Source organism: Schistocerca cancellata, chromosome 1 (genome assembly GCF_023864275.1).
Source record: "Schistocerca cancellata isolate TAMUIC-IGC-003103 chromosome 1, iqSchCanc2.1, whole genome shotgun sequence".
Lineage (NCBI taxonomy): Eukaryota > Metazoa > Arthropoda > Insecta > Orthoptera > Acrididae > Schistocerca > Schistocerca cancellata.
Window position 1 is genome coordinate 549,300,147 of NC_064626.1, and position 17,070 is coordinate 549,317,216.

Sequence of the window (17,070 nt, forward strand, 5' to 3'; positions counted from 1 at the left end):
AAGTTTGGTACAGATTTACTGATGACATCTTCATGATCTGGACTCACAGTGAAGAAGAACTCCAGAATTTCCTCTCCAACCTCAACTCCTTTGGTTCCATCAGATTCACCTGGTCCTACTCCAAATCCCATGCCACTTTCCTCGACATTGACCTCCATCTGTCCAATGGCCAGTTTCACACATCCATGCACATCAAACCCACCAACAAGCAACAGTACCTCCATTATGACAGCTGCCACCCATTCCACATCAAACAGTCCCTTCCCTACAGCTTAGGTCTTCATGGCAAATGAATCTGCTCCATTTCTGAATCCCTGAACCATTACACCAATAACCTGTGTGGGAGCACTCACGTGATTTACCAACTGACATGCCTACACTGTAAAGCCTTCTATGTGGGAATGACCAGCAACAAACTGTCCATTCGCATGAACAGACACAGGCAGGCAGTGTTTGTTGGTAATGAGGACCACCCTGTGGCTAAACATGCCTTGGTGCAAGGCCAACACTTCTTGGCACAGTGTTACACAGTCCTGGTTATCTGGATACTTCCCACTGACACCAACCTATCAGAACTCTGGAGATGGGAACTTGCCCTTCAGTATATTCTCTATTCCCATTACCCACCAGGCCTCAACCTCTGCTAATGTCTAGTTGCCACCCCTCGTACATCACCTGTCATTCAACGTCATCTTTGCCTCTGTACTCCCGCCTCGACTGACATCTCTGCCCAACCTCTTTGGATTTACATATGTCTGCCTGTGTCTGTATATGTGCAGATGGATATGTGTGTGTGTATGCTAGTGTATACCTGTCCTTTTTTCCCCATAAGGTAAGTCTTTCATCTCCTGTAATTGGAATGACTCCTTACCCTCTCCCTTAAAAGCCACATCCTGTCGTCTTTCCCTCTCCTTCCTTCTTTCCTGATGAAGCAACCTTGGGTTGCGAAAGCTTGAAATTTGTGTGTGTGTTTGCGTGTTTTTTATTGTGTCTATCTACCAGTGCTTTCTCGTTTGGTAAGTCACAGTATCTTTGTTCTTTGTGAAATTATGTAGACATGCCAAGCAAGTTCCCTACCAGTCATTATTTATACCAGTCATAATTGTTCAATACAGTGAATACTCTGCCAGAAATACAAGATTTCAGTAAAAGTACCATCTTATTTGTTAAGTGTTCATCAAACCACATTTATGCAATTTGGGAGTGGTAGGTAATGCACTGTCTTGCTGCAAAAGTTACTCTCCAGCAGGAAGCTCTAGATAAAAGAATGATATCATGTAATCCACCACTTACTACATGTATCAGTTGCTCGCAAGGGACAATGACATGCATCCCACTTCAACCATTACAATCATTTTCCATATGAGCATATAATCACAGCTCTGACCTCCATCATACTTGAAAGAGGAATCTATTATCATGCTATGATTCCAGTCGTAATTGTGCACCAATGAGTACCAAGCGTCTTTCAACTTGGCTAGCTTTTTCCACACTTTGAGTTCCTGTCTAACACGAGCAAGAAACTTGTAATCCATACCAATTCTAAAGAAAATTAGAAAAATATCTCATTTGCCTCTCTTTCTACAAATTATCTGAATTCATGGATTGAAAAGTTGTGTTATCTACACGGCAAGTAGCAATATTCATTATAAAGCTACATGACAGATGTTCATGTACTGTAAATAGGACTCACTATCTACAAATATAGCAGAGGGGTTTGCATATCAACTGTCATGCAGAGGACCCAGGTTCAGTTCCCAGCATTGCCAGGGATTTTCCTCGGGAGGAGGACTTGAACAGTGTTCAGTCAGCGTCATGATGCCAACAGAAAAGCTAACTGAATGAGATGTATTGGCGCTCAGGTCTGCAAACTGACAATGGCTGGGAGAGCAGTGTGCTGATCCCATGCTCTTCCATACCACTTCTGTGTAATGCCATATGGCAGAGGATGACACAGGGGTCCTGATTGTCCCCACTTGTGGCCACAGCTGCGGAGCTTTGCTTTTATGTACAAATTTAGGTAAATATTTTCTACAAAAAATGTAACTGCAATTAAATTATTATTAAACTAGCAGTAGCTACCCACATATACATCTACATCTATATCTACATCAACATCTGTACTTGCAAATCACTGTGAGATTCATGGTAGAGGGTACGTCCCATTGTGCCAATTATTAGGGTTTCTTCCCATTTCATTCACATATGGAGCATGGGAAGAATGATTGTCTGAATGCCTCTGTGCATGCAGTGATTACTCTAATCTTATCCTCATGATCCCTATGTGAGCAATACATAGGAGGTTGTAGTATATCCCGAGAGTAGTCTTTTAAAGACAGTTCTTGAAACTTTGTTAATAGACTTTCTCAGGACAGTTTACACCTGTCTTCCAACAGTCTGCCAGTTCAGTTCCTTCAGTATCTCTGTAACAACCTCCCACAGATTAAACAAACCATTGTGCTTTTGTTATCATTATTGCCACAACAGCTTCATGGCCACTGATGCCATTTTTAATGTGGACATCCTCAAAGATGTCCGTGGCTCGTGGTCTCGCGGCAGTGTTCTCGCTTCCCGAGCTCGGGGTCCCGGGTTCGATTCCCGGCGGGGTCAGGGATTTTCACCTGCCTCGAGATGACTGGGTGTTTGTGTTGTCCTCATCATTTCATCATCATCCAGGAAAGTGGCGAAATTGGACTGAGCAAAGGTTGGGAAATTGTACGGGTGCTGATAACCACGCGGTTGAGCGCCCCAAAATAAAAAATAAAAAAAAAAAAAAAAAAAAAAAAAAAAAAAAAAAAAATCCTCAAAGATGTCAGGTTTATTTGTTGCCATTACATCCAACATCTAGTACTACTGAGGAAGTACAGCTTTCCTTCTAGTATACTTGATTGAAATTAGCTGCCATAACCATAATCCGCAATAAGCAATATAGTGATAGTTTATGGTTAATCCAGTTAATGAGATTTCGTTGTCTTTTTTTTAACACATTTCACATTCCTCATTCTTCATTTGTCTACAGATCATGATGAATGAATAAATGAATGAATGGAAATGAAAGCACAATGCTAATCACTATGCTGCATGGTGGGTAGATTAGTTATGATACATATATAGGTTATAAAACAGATGGTTGTGTTGTTCAGTACTGAACACCAGCATATGATTTGCTGCAATGTGGTCTGTATACTGGCTGTTACAATATATAATAGTAATGACTAACTCTATTACCAATACACTGCTCAAAACAAAAGCTGATACTGATGGTAACAGTCTTATAATTGTCAACTTACTCAAATTGGTTTCTAAAAAAAACAGTACCACAAAAAATCTGGTGCTCGCATAGGTTTAAGATGAAGAGCCCCACAAGACTGTTCCCAACAACCTAGCAGTAATCACATCAGCTCAGATCTCAACCCTGCTGAATTTCGTGCTTGGCAGTTACTTAGATGTAATATATGGTCTGACTATTCTACATCACAGTCATGTGCCATGCTGTAAAACTTCATTCGTCATGAAAACTGTCTTCAGCAGCATGAAAGCTACCTTTTATTCACTTTCTCATTAGTGTATTCTTATTTCTTGTTTAATGACCTACTCTATCAATAACTGAGTATTTCTTTTGATTCTTTCTGAGCCCTTGTTTGATTGAGCACTATGAGATCCAAACTAATCCATGAGTTGGTGAAAGCTTCATTTATGAATGATTTATCCTTTCCCATTTCAATATCATTACATTTCATAATTCCTTTCTTTTATTATCTCCAATACATGAATTCTAAAGTTTCCTGTTGTCTGGCATCATAACCCACAAAATTTCCATGATTTTTCTGTTACTACAGTCTTTTCTCGTCGAGATTGCTGAAGGAGATCACACCTGAAGATGGGCATGGTTGCTTAAAACTAGTAATGATACAGAAATAAGAGCTCTTTAAAAATGCTTCTGGCTGGTTGTAGTTTCAATAATCTTGAACTGAACAACTGCCACAGAGATTTAAAATGTGCATCATGGATAAAATAAAATTTTGTTCTCTCTTTATTGAGCTCAAAATCTCAATTTCATTTGTATTTTCTTTTATTTTTATCTATATTTTCTTTCATTTGCAACATAAATTACAATTCTGATGTCATACTTGAAAGGCCAATTAACTCACTCATACATAACAACCTGTAATATGCTGAACGATCACTTCTAAGTAACTAGCACATGTAATGTGGAACTGCTTACTTAGCAGTGTACAAACTATTCCATGTTTTCAGAGTGAGTTTCTCTCTACATTTTGCCAAGAATTATGGCATTCCTCCAGTGAACAGATTTACTAAAATGCCAATGATGACTACCCCTGAAGATAATTTAATTTCCATGCAGATCATATGTTCTCAGTCTCTATTAGCTTATTGTTTGTTACAGTCAGTTCATTATCTAAATCCTATGAGTTAAGTTGTACTTTACTATATTACTAGAAAAAGCAATGATTTACTTAATGATGACAGAAGTATAAGTCTAATTAGTGCCACAAGTGACGCCGAGTGCGTGTTTTATTGGCATTTTGTGTAGCTTCATCTTTCATACCTGGTGTTCATTTCTAGAGTTTCACACAGAATGACTTTGGAAAATATTGTGTTTCTGCTACCACATGTGACTCATATCACTGTCCTAGTGTTGCTACAACAATCTCCTGTTATATGACATATTCCTTCTATTACCTATTGCCTGAAGAAATTATCAGCACTTTTATTTTTAGTCATAAATGAAAAAGTTAAATTTTTATCCTCTATTGGACTGCAGTTCATTTTGTTGAGTCATGATAAAGGTGTAACTTACTTTTCAGTCCTTTGTGCAATTAAAGCTGCATTCAATTGATCAATTTTAGAATTTTGTCTGTATAAAGCATCTAGATTTTCTTTTTCTTTTCTCTTCACAATGCCTTTCAATTCTTCACACCTGCATAACCAGCAATAACATGGTTCACAGAATATAAACACATTACACAGAAACATTTTCTACATACAGCAGACATCAATGATGTGTATGTACCTTTGATGCAAATTGTCTCTCTGTTGTTGAAGTATTACATTTTCTTCCTTTAACATTCTTGAAGTTCCAATCACATTATTTAATCGCAAACTGTGTACACGGTTTCTGGCACGAAGTAGATTTTCAAACTTCATCATTTTAGAACAAAATGATTTTATCCTTATTTCCTGTGAAGAAACTTTAGATTCCATTTCTTTCACTTTAAGGCATGCTACATGTAACGCATTCTCTGTTTCAGCCTGAAATAAATAATTACATATTACAGTTTCTACATCTAAAATAATATTGTCAAGTATGTTTCTACACCACTCCATAAACACACACACACACACACACACACACACACACACACACCAGATGAATAACCTAAAGCATGCACCCAAAACACATCTGAAATTTAAAGTGACACTGGTGTGCTGTTTTCATAGGAATGAAGTGTAGCCAAGGACCCACAATTTCTGCCCCCACAAACACATTATAATAATCCATAGAATATGTATTTATTGAGGGAAGTAATACTTTTTTAAAAAATTGAACAATGCCCATTGACACTAACAAAATAAAACAAGACTAAATTAGAATGATAATGTTCATTAAATTAATTATTTTTATTACTTTTTTTCCTCTCCATGATTTTAGTACAAGTTTCCACAAGCAATAACAATTTGAAAATGGTAAATCTGGCAGTTGTCTGCTTTATGTGACAGTACTTACTTAAGGAAAAAAAGTGAATAAACAAATGCTTTGTACTTTGAAGAAGAAAGAAAATTTGGCCTTCTAAGGTGGTATTCAGAATGCCAAGAACTGATTCAATACAAGTTCCATACCTGTCCTGTAGAGACCCAGATCATGTTTTACTGACTACAGAAGGGATTTAGTCTTAGCTGTGGGTGGGTTGTACACACTTCTGATCTTGTGACAGCATAAAATTCTGTGAACTTTTCTGGTGTGTTGTCAGTATATGTGATGTAGGCTGTTGCTGTGGGCTTATCCTGCTAAGGTGTCGGGTGTGCTGTGTCTAAATCCTCCTCAGATGCCATCTGTGGTATGAACCTCTCCCTGAAGGGGCATTCCATCTGGTGGTCTCTATAGCAATTTTTCTGGAACACCACTATGAGATGTATAAGGTATTAAGTTTTCTTGGGTGAAGACCACAAAAACTCGGTGTTACCGTTTCTTTCCTTTTTAATAATTGATGACAACTGTAAGCATTTACCCATGTGAGTTTCCTTCTGGCAGATGCTATGTACCAGCCTTCCATCCAGTCTTCCCTGTACCAGAGCATCCCAATAAAGCTGTCTGGCCAATTTGCTCTATTCTCACAGTGAAATGCATTTGGCTGTGGGTGGAAAACAGATACTTAAATAATACTTGTAGCTCTGTTATAAAGCTAGTTGGCCAATTTGCTCCATTCATATGGTGAAACGCATTTGGCTGTGGGTGGATTACAGATGTTGAAATAAAACTTATAGCTCTTCTTCCCCTGTGATAATTTGATGAAATTTTTGTCATATTACCTAAAGAAAACTGTTGATCCCAGAATGATATTTTCACTCTGCAGCAGAATGGGCACTGATATGAAACTTCCTGGCAGATTAAAACTGTGTGCCGGACAGAATTCGAGACTGGATCCAGCACACAGCTTTAATCTGCCAGGAAGTTTCAAAACTGTTGTTATTTATGGTGCTACATCTACCAGCTAGTCTTCAGTTTTTTTAATGTACATACTGGGCAATCATAGGTGACAGAAGGCCACCCACAGCCACACCACCAGTCTGTTCATAGTAATGCTCATTGAAGGGAAAACAGGACATCAGTGTGAAACTATAAAGTTTTGTGAATGTATGCTCCAATTTCTTTTCAAGAGTAGAGCACTAGCAAACAGTGACACAATGCCAAAACCAACCATGAGGTCTGAACTCGCTTATCTCAGTTTTTATAAACATAGGATGAACTGAAGAAAGTTCTTAATGTGGTGCTCACACTTGACAACCAACAGAATCAAAGCTGGCATCAAGGGTTTTGCAGGATGGTATATTAGTGCTCACATTGTACTTAGTATGGATCTCAAGAATATGTCCTCCTTGCTTATATTTGGAATTCCATATGGCAAGGTTGTGCAGCAGGACAATGCAAAACTTTCTGATGTCTTGTCTGTAAGAACGCTGAAGGAGATCTATCAATTTTCCCCACATCTGGCTGGTGGGATCCATCATAATCTTCCTGTAAGAGCATTGTCTAGAAGCTTGTAGATTTCCTCTTCATAATCTGTGGCTAGTAGTAAAACAGTTATGTTGCCTTTATCATCTTCATGTGAAGAATACCTCACAACTCTTTCTGGTCTGAAGATGTCATGTCTCAATGACAGAGACATGGCAAGAGTGCAGCTTTTTCTCTGATGTATCTCCTCAGCCACATCAGCTGTAAGCTAGAGACAATTTGTTCAACTCTACTGTTGAATTCTGCAGGAGATAAAGTTGCTAGTGCTGGAGTATAGTTTAAACCTTTCTTAATAGTGAACAACAAGCATCTTTGATGGGTTTCCCATAAGATTGACTATGGCTGCTCTTGTATCTTCTTTTTGTTGTCTTTGTTTCAGCCAGTCAAACTTTGATGACTGTCTCATTGGTAGAATTTTATACTAAAACAATATCAGATGGGTGTACTGCCTGCCAGCCAAGATTAAATTCCTTCTGTGGTGAGTAAAAGATAATCTGGGACTCTGGAATCCTGGAATATGCCACAAAAGTTACTGTATGGTTGTGAAAATAGATATGTCAAACAAACCATTCACATCATTGAAGAAACTTGCATTTAACATAAATGGCACACTGATGACCAGCAACCAACAAAATCAACAACTGCTTAACATTTCCTAGACACACACCAACTGTTCTAGCATTACAAGAAGCACTGGAATGAAGAGGAAGAATGCAAGACCAGAGAAGGCAGTGAGGCGATGTCAGCCTATAGCCGATTTTTTATTTATTTATTTATTTATTTCATGTTCCATAGATCTCGTATTGTGAGCACGTCACATGAGATGTGGAATGAGTCAAACATACAAAACAACAGACATACAAAAAGATACAAAACAGTCTTCATTAAATATATAAAAATTTTTCTACATAACAGCATATAGTTAATACAAAGTTTAGAGGAAAAACAGATATTATAAATATAACAGCAGATTTCTTTGAGTGTTAATACAAAATTTCATGTTTTAATTTGGAGAAAAATTGCAAGCACATTTCTTTGTTAACAAGATGGATAATTCTATCTAAATGACAAGGACCACACCACAAGAGGAGTGACCTCTGCAAGAAATGAATATAAGCACCACTCCTGCCAGCTTCAGCCAGACATTAGTGGACAGTATTCACAGCATATTAGCACACACGGCTTTGCAGAGAGCACTATAAGAACAGTTATTAGTGTTCCATACCCACTGCTTGTTTCGACACTGTCTATAGCAAACAATTCAGATTTATGTTGCATGTCACTCATCGCTTGCGACACCATTGTTATTTCAAAGTTAAGTATTTTCAATCGGCTTTATTTACATAAAACTACTAATGTTATTTGCTTGAATTGTTGTACAGCATCCCATGAATGCAGCATCCTTTAGGTACCCTATATGAGATGAGTGGAAAAGACCACACACATTTGGTGACAAGGACTTCCAACTGAACTCTGTGTCTGGTGGCCACAGCATTCTTGTTTCTGTTTTTTTACTGGCGCCTTAATTCTCTCTTGTCTTTACTTTGCAGGGATGCTTATTGCTTTAACAGTTTCTTGTCATTTTTGCTAAATTGTATTTTCAGGTGGGCATTGCAGCAAATTTCTTTGTACATATTTTTGTCTGTTTGTTGCATTTGTGTCTTCCAATATGACCACCCCCAACTGTCCCGCCCCCTGCTCAGGCGATGCAACAGGTTTCGGCACTACTCAACACGGTGCAGGAGCTACTAGCCAATGCTGCACACCCAACAGAACAAGCACCACCTACTACTGCTCCTATATGACCTTTTTGACAGTTTTGTTAACAAGAAGAATGACTCAAGTGGTTACACCAATTAGAGGCACATGTACTAGCCCATAATATTGTACTGTGAAACTTCCCTATCTCTTATCCATGGTAGGAAGTGGAGTGTTCTCCCTCATTCAAAAACTTTTTCCTAATGCCACTCCAAGTGAACTTAGATATGACTATGTTACTGCTTCGCTAACTAACTATATTATGACCAACAAGTGAATGTGGTAGCAGCTAGGTATCAATTCTTTAATTGAAAAAAACTGTCAGAACAAACTTATCACAACTGAGCAACAGATTTGCAAGGTATGACAAGGAAATGCAAATTCAAATGTGCTTGCAGTGCTTTATATTCAGATATTATGTTGTGTGATGTTATCATGTACAATGTACCTGATGCCAAACTTGGAGAACAAATTTTGAAACAGTCCAATCTATCATTTCAGCAGGTAGTGCAAATACTAGATCAGCACAATTCCGGTGCCTTGTCAACTCATACATTTGAGCAGCCAGCTATTTGTCGGGTTGAATCCCTTGCTTGAGATCACCCCATTGCCCATCAGTGGCTTGCACTAGCCACACCGAGTAAACAACTTTTCACGCTGCATACACAGTTCGCTAACGAGATTGGCTACGCAGGCGAACAGAATTAAGTCTTGCCCTACACAAATGTCAGGACGGCCCATCCTGACAAGCACAGTATTACGCTTCTGGCAGGAAAGGACATGTGCAATCTGTATGTTTTAAAATGGAACAAAAACTAGAATTCAGCCCATTCACAAAACTCTCGTCACAAGGCCCATGTCATTAATGCAGTATATTCCAAGTCTGCAACAGGTATTAGCAAAACTAGTAAGTGTGCCATTTCTTCAGTGACAAGCCAGTCAAACAAACTTTTTGGTCATTTATTCATTTATTTATTTGTGGGAGACATGTGAAATTTCAGTTGGACATAGGTGCCACTGTCACATTGCTAAATTGTCACACATATGAACTGTTAGGCTCTCCATGCCTTTCTAAAACTAGCAAGCAACTGATGGCTATAATGGAAAGATATTCCTGTTCTCAGAACATGTACTTCACCTGTCATGTATCACTCACATACGCAAACAGTGAGTTTTACAGTGCTACAATCATGCAAGTGTGAGAACATCGGAGGTATATTAATGAACGGTGTGGAACACTTTTGGACAAAATCATTAGTCCACACTACTTCACAGGTACTCTGTCAGGTGAGATGTATCGGGTGTTTGTAGTCAACAGTTTGGGTGCTCTCCTTGAACATATGTATCTAGGCATCGCAGCCCATATGTGGACGCAGCACAATGGTCACCCATTCCATTCTGTGGATGATGTTGTGGAAGAACCAGACAACAGATTCCCTAGACGATGGCTGGGGCACCTTCATCTTCATGAATGGCCTGCATGGTCACTCGATGTAACATCAGTAGATTTATTCTTGGGGGATATCTAAAGAATCCTTTTTATGTCACTAAGCCCACAACTGCAGACAATCTAAAATGGTGCATCATAGAAGCATGTCACTCCGTGACACCGGTGATACTACATTTCGTCTGTAGATCTTTTAGAAGGTGCATTGCATTTTTTACTCAGGAATACCTCATTTACCAGGTGTAGAAGTATGAAAACAGAATTGCCCTATGATGGTGCTAACTGTCAGTGTAGGGCCCATGAGATCATGTATGCTGTGCCATCTGCTTCCTGCAATGGCTGATGATGAATGTCAAACACACCGCAACCCAAGTTCCATACACGGTTATCTCTTTCAAAGCTGTAAACATGTCGAGTTTTGTGCTTGTGAACAATGATTTGCAGAGAGCATCAGTTTTCTGTAATCATTTGAAGAAAACTGCTGCAGAATCGCATCGAATGTTTGTCAAAGCTTTCGGCAAATGTGCTCTTTGGAAGACATAGTATTTCAAGTGGTTCAAAACATTCAAAAGTGATGATTTTGACATGAGAAATGACAAGCATGGGAAACCATCAAAAAAGTTCCAAGACAATGAATTGCAGGTCTTATTGGATGAAGATGATACTCAAACCCAACCAAACTCATGGAACAATTGAATCTGATGCAGAAAGCCAGTTTTCTTTGAATGAAAGCTATGGGAAACGTGTAGAAAGAGGGGGAAATGGGTTCTACATTAACTGAATGAAAGACAGCAAACAAATCAAAAGACTACTTGTGAAATGCTACTCACCAGATACAAAAGAAAGTCATTTCTCCATCGAAATATCACTCACTGACTGGTTCACTTCAAAAGAAGAACTGGTTTTTTGGTGTGGCATTCACAGCCTGCTGGAGAGGTGGGAGAAATGTATAAATAGCAATGGAGTTTATATTGAATAAAATATTGTTTATCAGTTGCAAACAACAGACATGTAATTACTGCATCCTAATTCCAGTTTCATACTTCTACACCAACTGAACGTCCATCACTGCACAGATGACACGTATTATGTACAGCATGTGGTATCCAACCCTGAAACTCTGAAATGTTGTAGCTCCGAAACTAAGTGTTATAGGAACGTGATTTAAATTGATTTGTATACAGTTAGTTTCAATGATTCCAATGCATGGTAGAAACAATTGTTACTTTTAAAAAATGTATTTATTTGCTGTAACTCTTTTGAAAATAACACAATAAACTATGTTCATAGCTCTGCATAAGGTTTAATGTTTCCTATGTTGACCTACTGCAATAGATTTTCCCATCACCTATTCCTTTGTAAGTACGGATGCAAACGCTTTTACTGAAACACTGTATATATTACTTCCTCTGGCTCACAACATTAGTCAACAGGAGTAATCTGATGGTGACAGCATGGAACCTACAAAAATTTGCTCTACAAATGACCAGTGCATCCAGATGCATGACAGAGAGACTTTCAAGATGTATCATTTTTTGGCAGTTGTTTTGGTTCAGAGCAATCAATGATATCTTAAAATAACTTCAAATGCTTGCCTAGTCATGTATATAATAATATAATAAAAATAAGAAAACATAAGTAAATATATCATGACTTTACATTACTAAACTAAATAAATATCTAACTACACTACATAAAATTTAAAAGTGATATCATAAATACTTCTTGGCCAATACCTGTGTCAGAGCAGGCTAGGACTGAACGTTTCCATGAGGTTCCAACCAGAGGAGTCACTGGAGCTAGCCTTTTTAAATTTTATACAGCGTAGCTAAGTATTTATTTAGTTTATTAATGTAATGCTGTTATAGATCTACTTGTATACTGTTTCTTTTTTCTTTTATATGCAAGACTACTGACAATCATTAGTCAATTTAAATCTGTCTAGCCACTAAAGAATTAATATAAGCATTTGTTTGAAGTAATAGTTAAAAGCAACATGCTCACTGAAGGCCTCTACCAATAACATGGCTAATATGAATGTATTTTGCCTCACTTCCAACCATTTCTCCCAATGATTAATGTATCTGCTACTCAAAAGATAAGTTACAGTATGTAGAGAAACTTAATAATTTGCCTCTGAAAGTAACACACTGCTGTAGGTCAAGTTAGTTCCCATAAACTCCCATGGGCCCACTACCCAGCAGAATTTTACTTCCTAATTTAAATCTTTTAGGAAAGGGAACAGGATATTCTGAATGGATTGGACAGGTTTCTCTGCTGAGTATATGCACTAGATGCTGTCTAGTGCACTTAAGGAATTGTAGCAGATGGGTAATTTGATGGCTTGAATATATCTCATACTATCCACTTTTCTCAAGATTACATGTATCTCTGCATTACACATGTTACCATCCATGGTAAATGTGTCTTGAGGGCATGATCAGCCAAGCAATTGAGCAGCCAATGTTGATCCCCTCTTCAACTCATATGGAAAAGCAGCTTGTAATTGAACTTTGAAGTGAAATCTGGTAGTCTCCCTCTTGTATTTCAGAAGAGTGAAAAGAACGGTGGGTCTTTTGAGCATCCTACATGTCAGTCAGCTCTGCCCTGGGAAAGAAATAAAAGCTGGTCCATACTTAGTCCCATAATTTGTTTCCTTGTGCAGTTTGAAAACGGCTTTAAGACATGTGGGTGGCTTATAAGAGCAATTTGGATTCTGGTTTGAGGAAAATAATCAATGCCAGTGACTTCAGATCAGATAAGCACCTGTAAGCCTGGTGCCTGGTGAAAAGGAGCAGGCTACTGGACAGTGGTGATTCACCATCTTTGTGCAGAGGCTGGCAAAAGAACCTATTCTGTAGCTGCCTCCTGCCAGTCTAATGTCCTCATTACCATTGGTGTTGATGTTCTGCAGACATGAAGGTTATAACATTACTATATCCATTAAACCTTTTTAGTTCATCTTCATGGTCTTTAGGAGATACAGGTCATACCACTTAATATGTTCTATATATTCATACAATGTTTCAACTGATTACATCTGTAGGTGGCCTATAACTTCTATATACAAGAAACATAATACAGATTTTATGCCTTATAGAAAATTATCTTCATTGTTGGCTTACAACCAAATTTGCAACTATACAATTACCAAGAAAAAATAAATTCTGAAAAGGCAAAATGCATGTTACATGTAAACAAACCTCTGAGTGTTAATATCTAAACAAACCTCTGAGTATTAACACCACAGAAACAGATATTTTAATTCCAATAACAAACAAAAGGCAAAACAAAAATAGTGCAATAATGTTAAATTATTAATTAAATTATTTTTTGGAACTTTGTATCACATCTGAAAACTTAGGAGACAGAGATACTAGAATACTTCCTAGTTTTTTTCAGTTTTATTCCAAACAGAAAATAACAAAATTTGAAATATGAAAATTGCATCATTTTGAATTCAAAAGCATGGTTGATGCACAAAACTGTTCATACCAAAATTACTTTTATTATTTGTAAATACTGATATGGAACATAAAACAGATGTAAACTATTCATATAAAAACACAGAACTGCAAAACACCTGTTTGACAATCACTGTCAAAAACACACCATAATCAAATTAAGTTTACCATTGTCAGCACAATATAGAACATCATAATCTATAAATAACTACCAATACTGAATGTAAGTGTTATTCTTAACCTGTATGTTACATATTTTTCTAGTTTTTAATGGTATTTACCTGTCTCAAAAACATGTAAACTAAAAGCAGAATAAAAACTCCAGCCTGAACCTGGAGGTTTTACTAGGGGATGGGATGCTATGATGTTACATCTCATCTGCAGATCCTTTAGAAGACACAATGCATTGTGCATTCAGGAACATGGATACACATTTGAACACCTAATTTAAATCAACATTCTGTCTCCTGAACATCCATTACCACACAATCATGTATTTTGCACACTGTGTGGTATCCACTACTAAAACTTTGAAGGGTTGTAGCTCCCAAACTACACTTGAAAGAAATGTGATTTAAATTGATTTGTACAAACAGATGGTTTCAATGACCACTAATACATGTGAATGTTCTAATCAGTTGTCAAGATATACCAGAATCTGGAGTTAAATCATCTGGGAAAAATGACATCATGCCCAAGACTATTTATTTAAAGGCAAATGTCAAACATAATCATGCTACAAGAACCTATTTTTATAAGTTTGCACAAGAAGAACAAGAACAAGAAGCAGTGGTCTGGAAGACCATCATCAAAGCTTCAACATCATATAACTAAGTACAATTAATCCTGCTACTGCTTCTCAATTTGTCCAAATTTAAATACTCAGGGTTAGAAGGATAGTATTAAAATTTGTTCATACCAAAAAGGTATTAGCAAAGGTGAATGCTAGAAGGTCTTGCCAATTCATATACTTAGGACCTATAACCAAGCAATAGTTATTCCAACAAAAAAACCTTATTTTGCTTACAGTCATTTTGTTTCTCTAGCTATAAATTGTTAAAATGTGCCATAAAACATATGTCTATGTTATTCTAGCCTGTTTTTTGTTATATTTTCATGAAATGAGACAGCATAATTACTAATGGAATGACTGTCTTGTAACAACAACACTTTTGTATAGGTTTGTAAGGTACCAACATGATCTGATGAGACATTTACGAATGTTTTCAACAGTATCCCTTTTATTGTTCTTCCTTGAGGAGTATTCAATATAACATAGAGTTCTTCATCCAGAATAACTGGCCTAGTTCTACATTTCAAGAAACCATCAGCCCTGTGAAACATTTAGTAAGATATTCTTTACATCCTATTTACAGTTTATTAAATGACAGAGTAGAATAATCACCATACAATACCTGGGCATTTTTGGCTTTTAGAATTTCTTTCTTAAGTCTGTCAATTATGGCATTTTTCTCATCCTCAAGTTTTGTAAGCTGTTCTTTGTAGTTTTCTGTGCTGCTCTCTTTCAACGAATCCCTCTCTTGGATTAAAGTACATATATTTGCAAGTACTTCTTTCATGGTTTCAGCATGAGATTTTCTTATTTTATCCAGTGAAAATGACAGGGAGCGGCCTGTGAATTTCAACTGTGAATTAACTAATGTGCAGTCAGTGACCATAAAAAAGTACAAAGCATCTTTATCACTAAAGCTGAAGCAATGCATGAATAAACAAATAATAAAACATCATTAATATGCAGGTTAACTGCTGAGATTTTCTCCCCTCCATCATGTCCTGAGTACACCTTCAATAAAACTAATATTAATGCTGAACATCTGAATGCATAATTTGGAACATCTTCTATAATTCTCTGTTAAGTTCCCATTTGAGCATTTTTATAAAATCCCATTTGAGCATTTTTACTCACAAATTACATGTGGAGTTTCATCTGGCAACAGTAAAACCACACTTTGCACTGAGAACCCAAAACAAACTGCAGAACTCCATGGAGATAAATGATTAAATATAACTTCCAGAAATAAGAGTTTGCAACAGAATAATAGATTTAATATACGGAAATTTAAAAAGCTGGTATCTCACTTCCTACTTCTACATTTAGAGGAAGAACTGAAGAAAGAGGCATAAGAGGAGGTAGATGGCAAGACTGAAAATGGGTAAACCAATTAGGGTCAATAACCAAAAAAGTTGATGGGAGAAACTACAGTATACTTCAAAAATTTTGTTTGGAGCAGTAATTAAAATTTTGAGTTTTTAAAGCAACAGTGGTTAGTTCAGAGTAGCTTGTCCACTTATATCTTATTCTGTCTCACTCCATGCACACTCTCTTGATTCCTTTACTATACAGTTCTGCAGAAAGTAACACTTCATTCTTAACTTTATGACATTCTTTAAATTTCTATTCCACAAATGGCAAAAGTCATTTCTATAAAGGCATTTTCAATTTGCATACTAACAGCATTTGTTTCCACTGTTCTAAGTAAGACTTTTTGCATACTGCATCAAGTGGAAGTTCAAAATTGATGAATATAAAGAATATCTTTAGTCATCAATTATTTTGAAAATCTTTAACCAAACTTGAAAGTTGGGATGTATGGTTTTGTTTATGTGATAAGAGGCACCATCAGAATTGTAAAACTGGAACAACACTATTTTCCTGAATGTATCTTTCTCTCTGCAGCAGAGTGTGCACTGTTTGAAACTTTTGCATATTCTTTCTTCTGGAAGTGTTAGTCCAACAAGATATGCATGAGAGCTTCTGTGAAGTTTGGCAAATACCAGAGAGGTACTAGAATTGAAGCTGTGAGTATAGGTCAAGAGCAGAGCCCAGATTTTTATGTAATTATGTATTCTTTTTCTTTACTCCTGTACATGTAAAAACTGTAAATGTTCATGAATTATGTTGCCAGTGTTGATATATTTCTATTTGTCATTGCATATTTTTATATATTTCACTATAATTACTTGTTTTTACATATTTAAGTTTATGCTACATAAAATTTACACATTATTATTTTTTATGCTTCTTCATGTTTCTGCACACACTTACAAAAATGTCCAAATCAGACTTACTGTAAAAGTTGAAGATGGGAAGTAAATTAACACTTAAAATTACATTTCAGTGCAAT

At 36.9% G+C, this 17,070-nt stretch overlaps 1 protein-coding gene across 2 annotated transcripts in view; it reads right to left on the reverse strand.

Annotated features, from left to right (window-relative positions):
• Positions 1-17,070, reverse strand: part of LOC126180190 (cingulin-like) — a 469,194-nt gene that overhangs the window by 285,656 nt on the left and 166,468 nt on the right. For both annotated transcript variants that reach the window (XM_049924674.1, XM_049924673.1), the window contains exons 4-6: positions 15,340-15,557; positions 5,036-5,274; positions 4,823-4,942 (exon numbers count right to left, since the gene is read on the reverse strand). In XM_049924674.1, the coding sequence (XP_049780631.1) occupies positions 4,823-4,942; positions 5,036-5,274; positions 15,340-15,557 (577 nt within the window). The remainder of the gene's footprint in view (positions 1-4,822; positions 4,943-5,035; positions 5,275-15,339; positions 15,558-17,070) is intronic.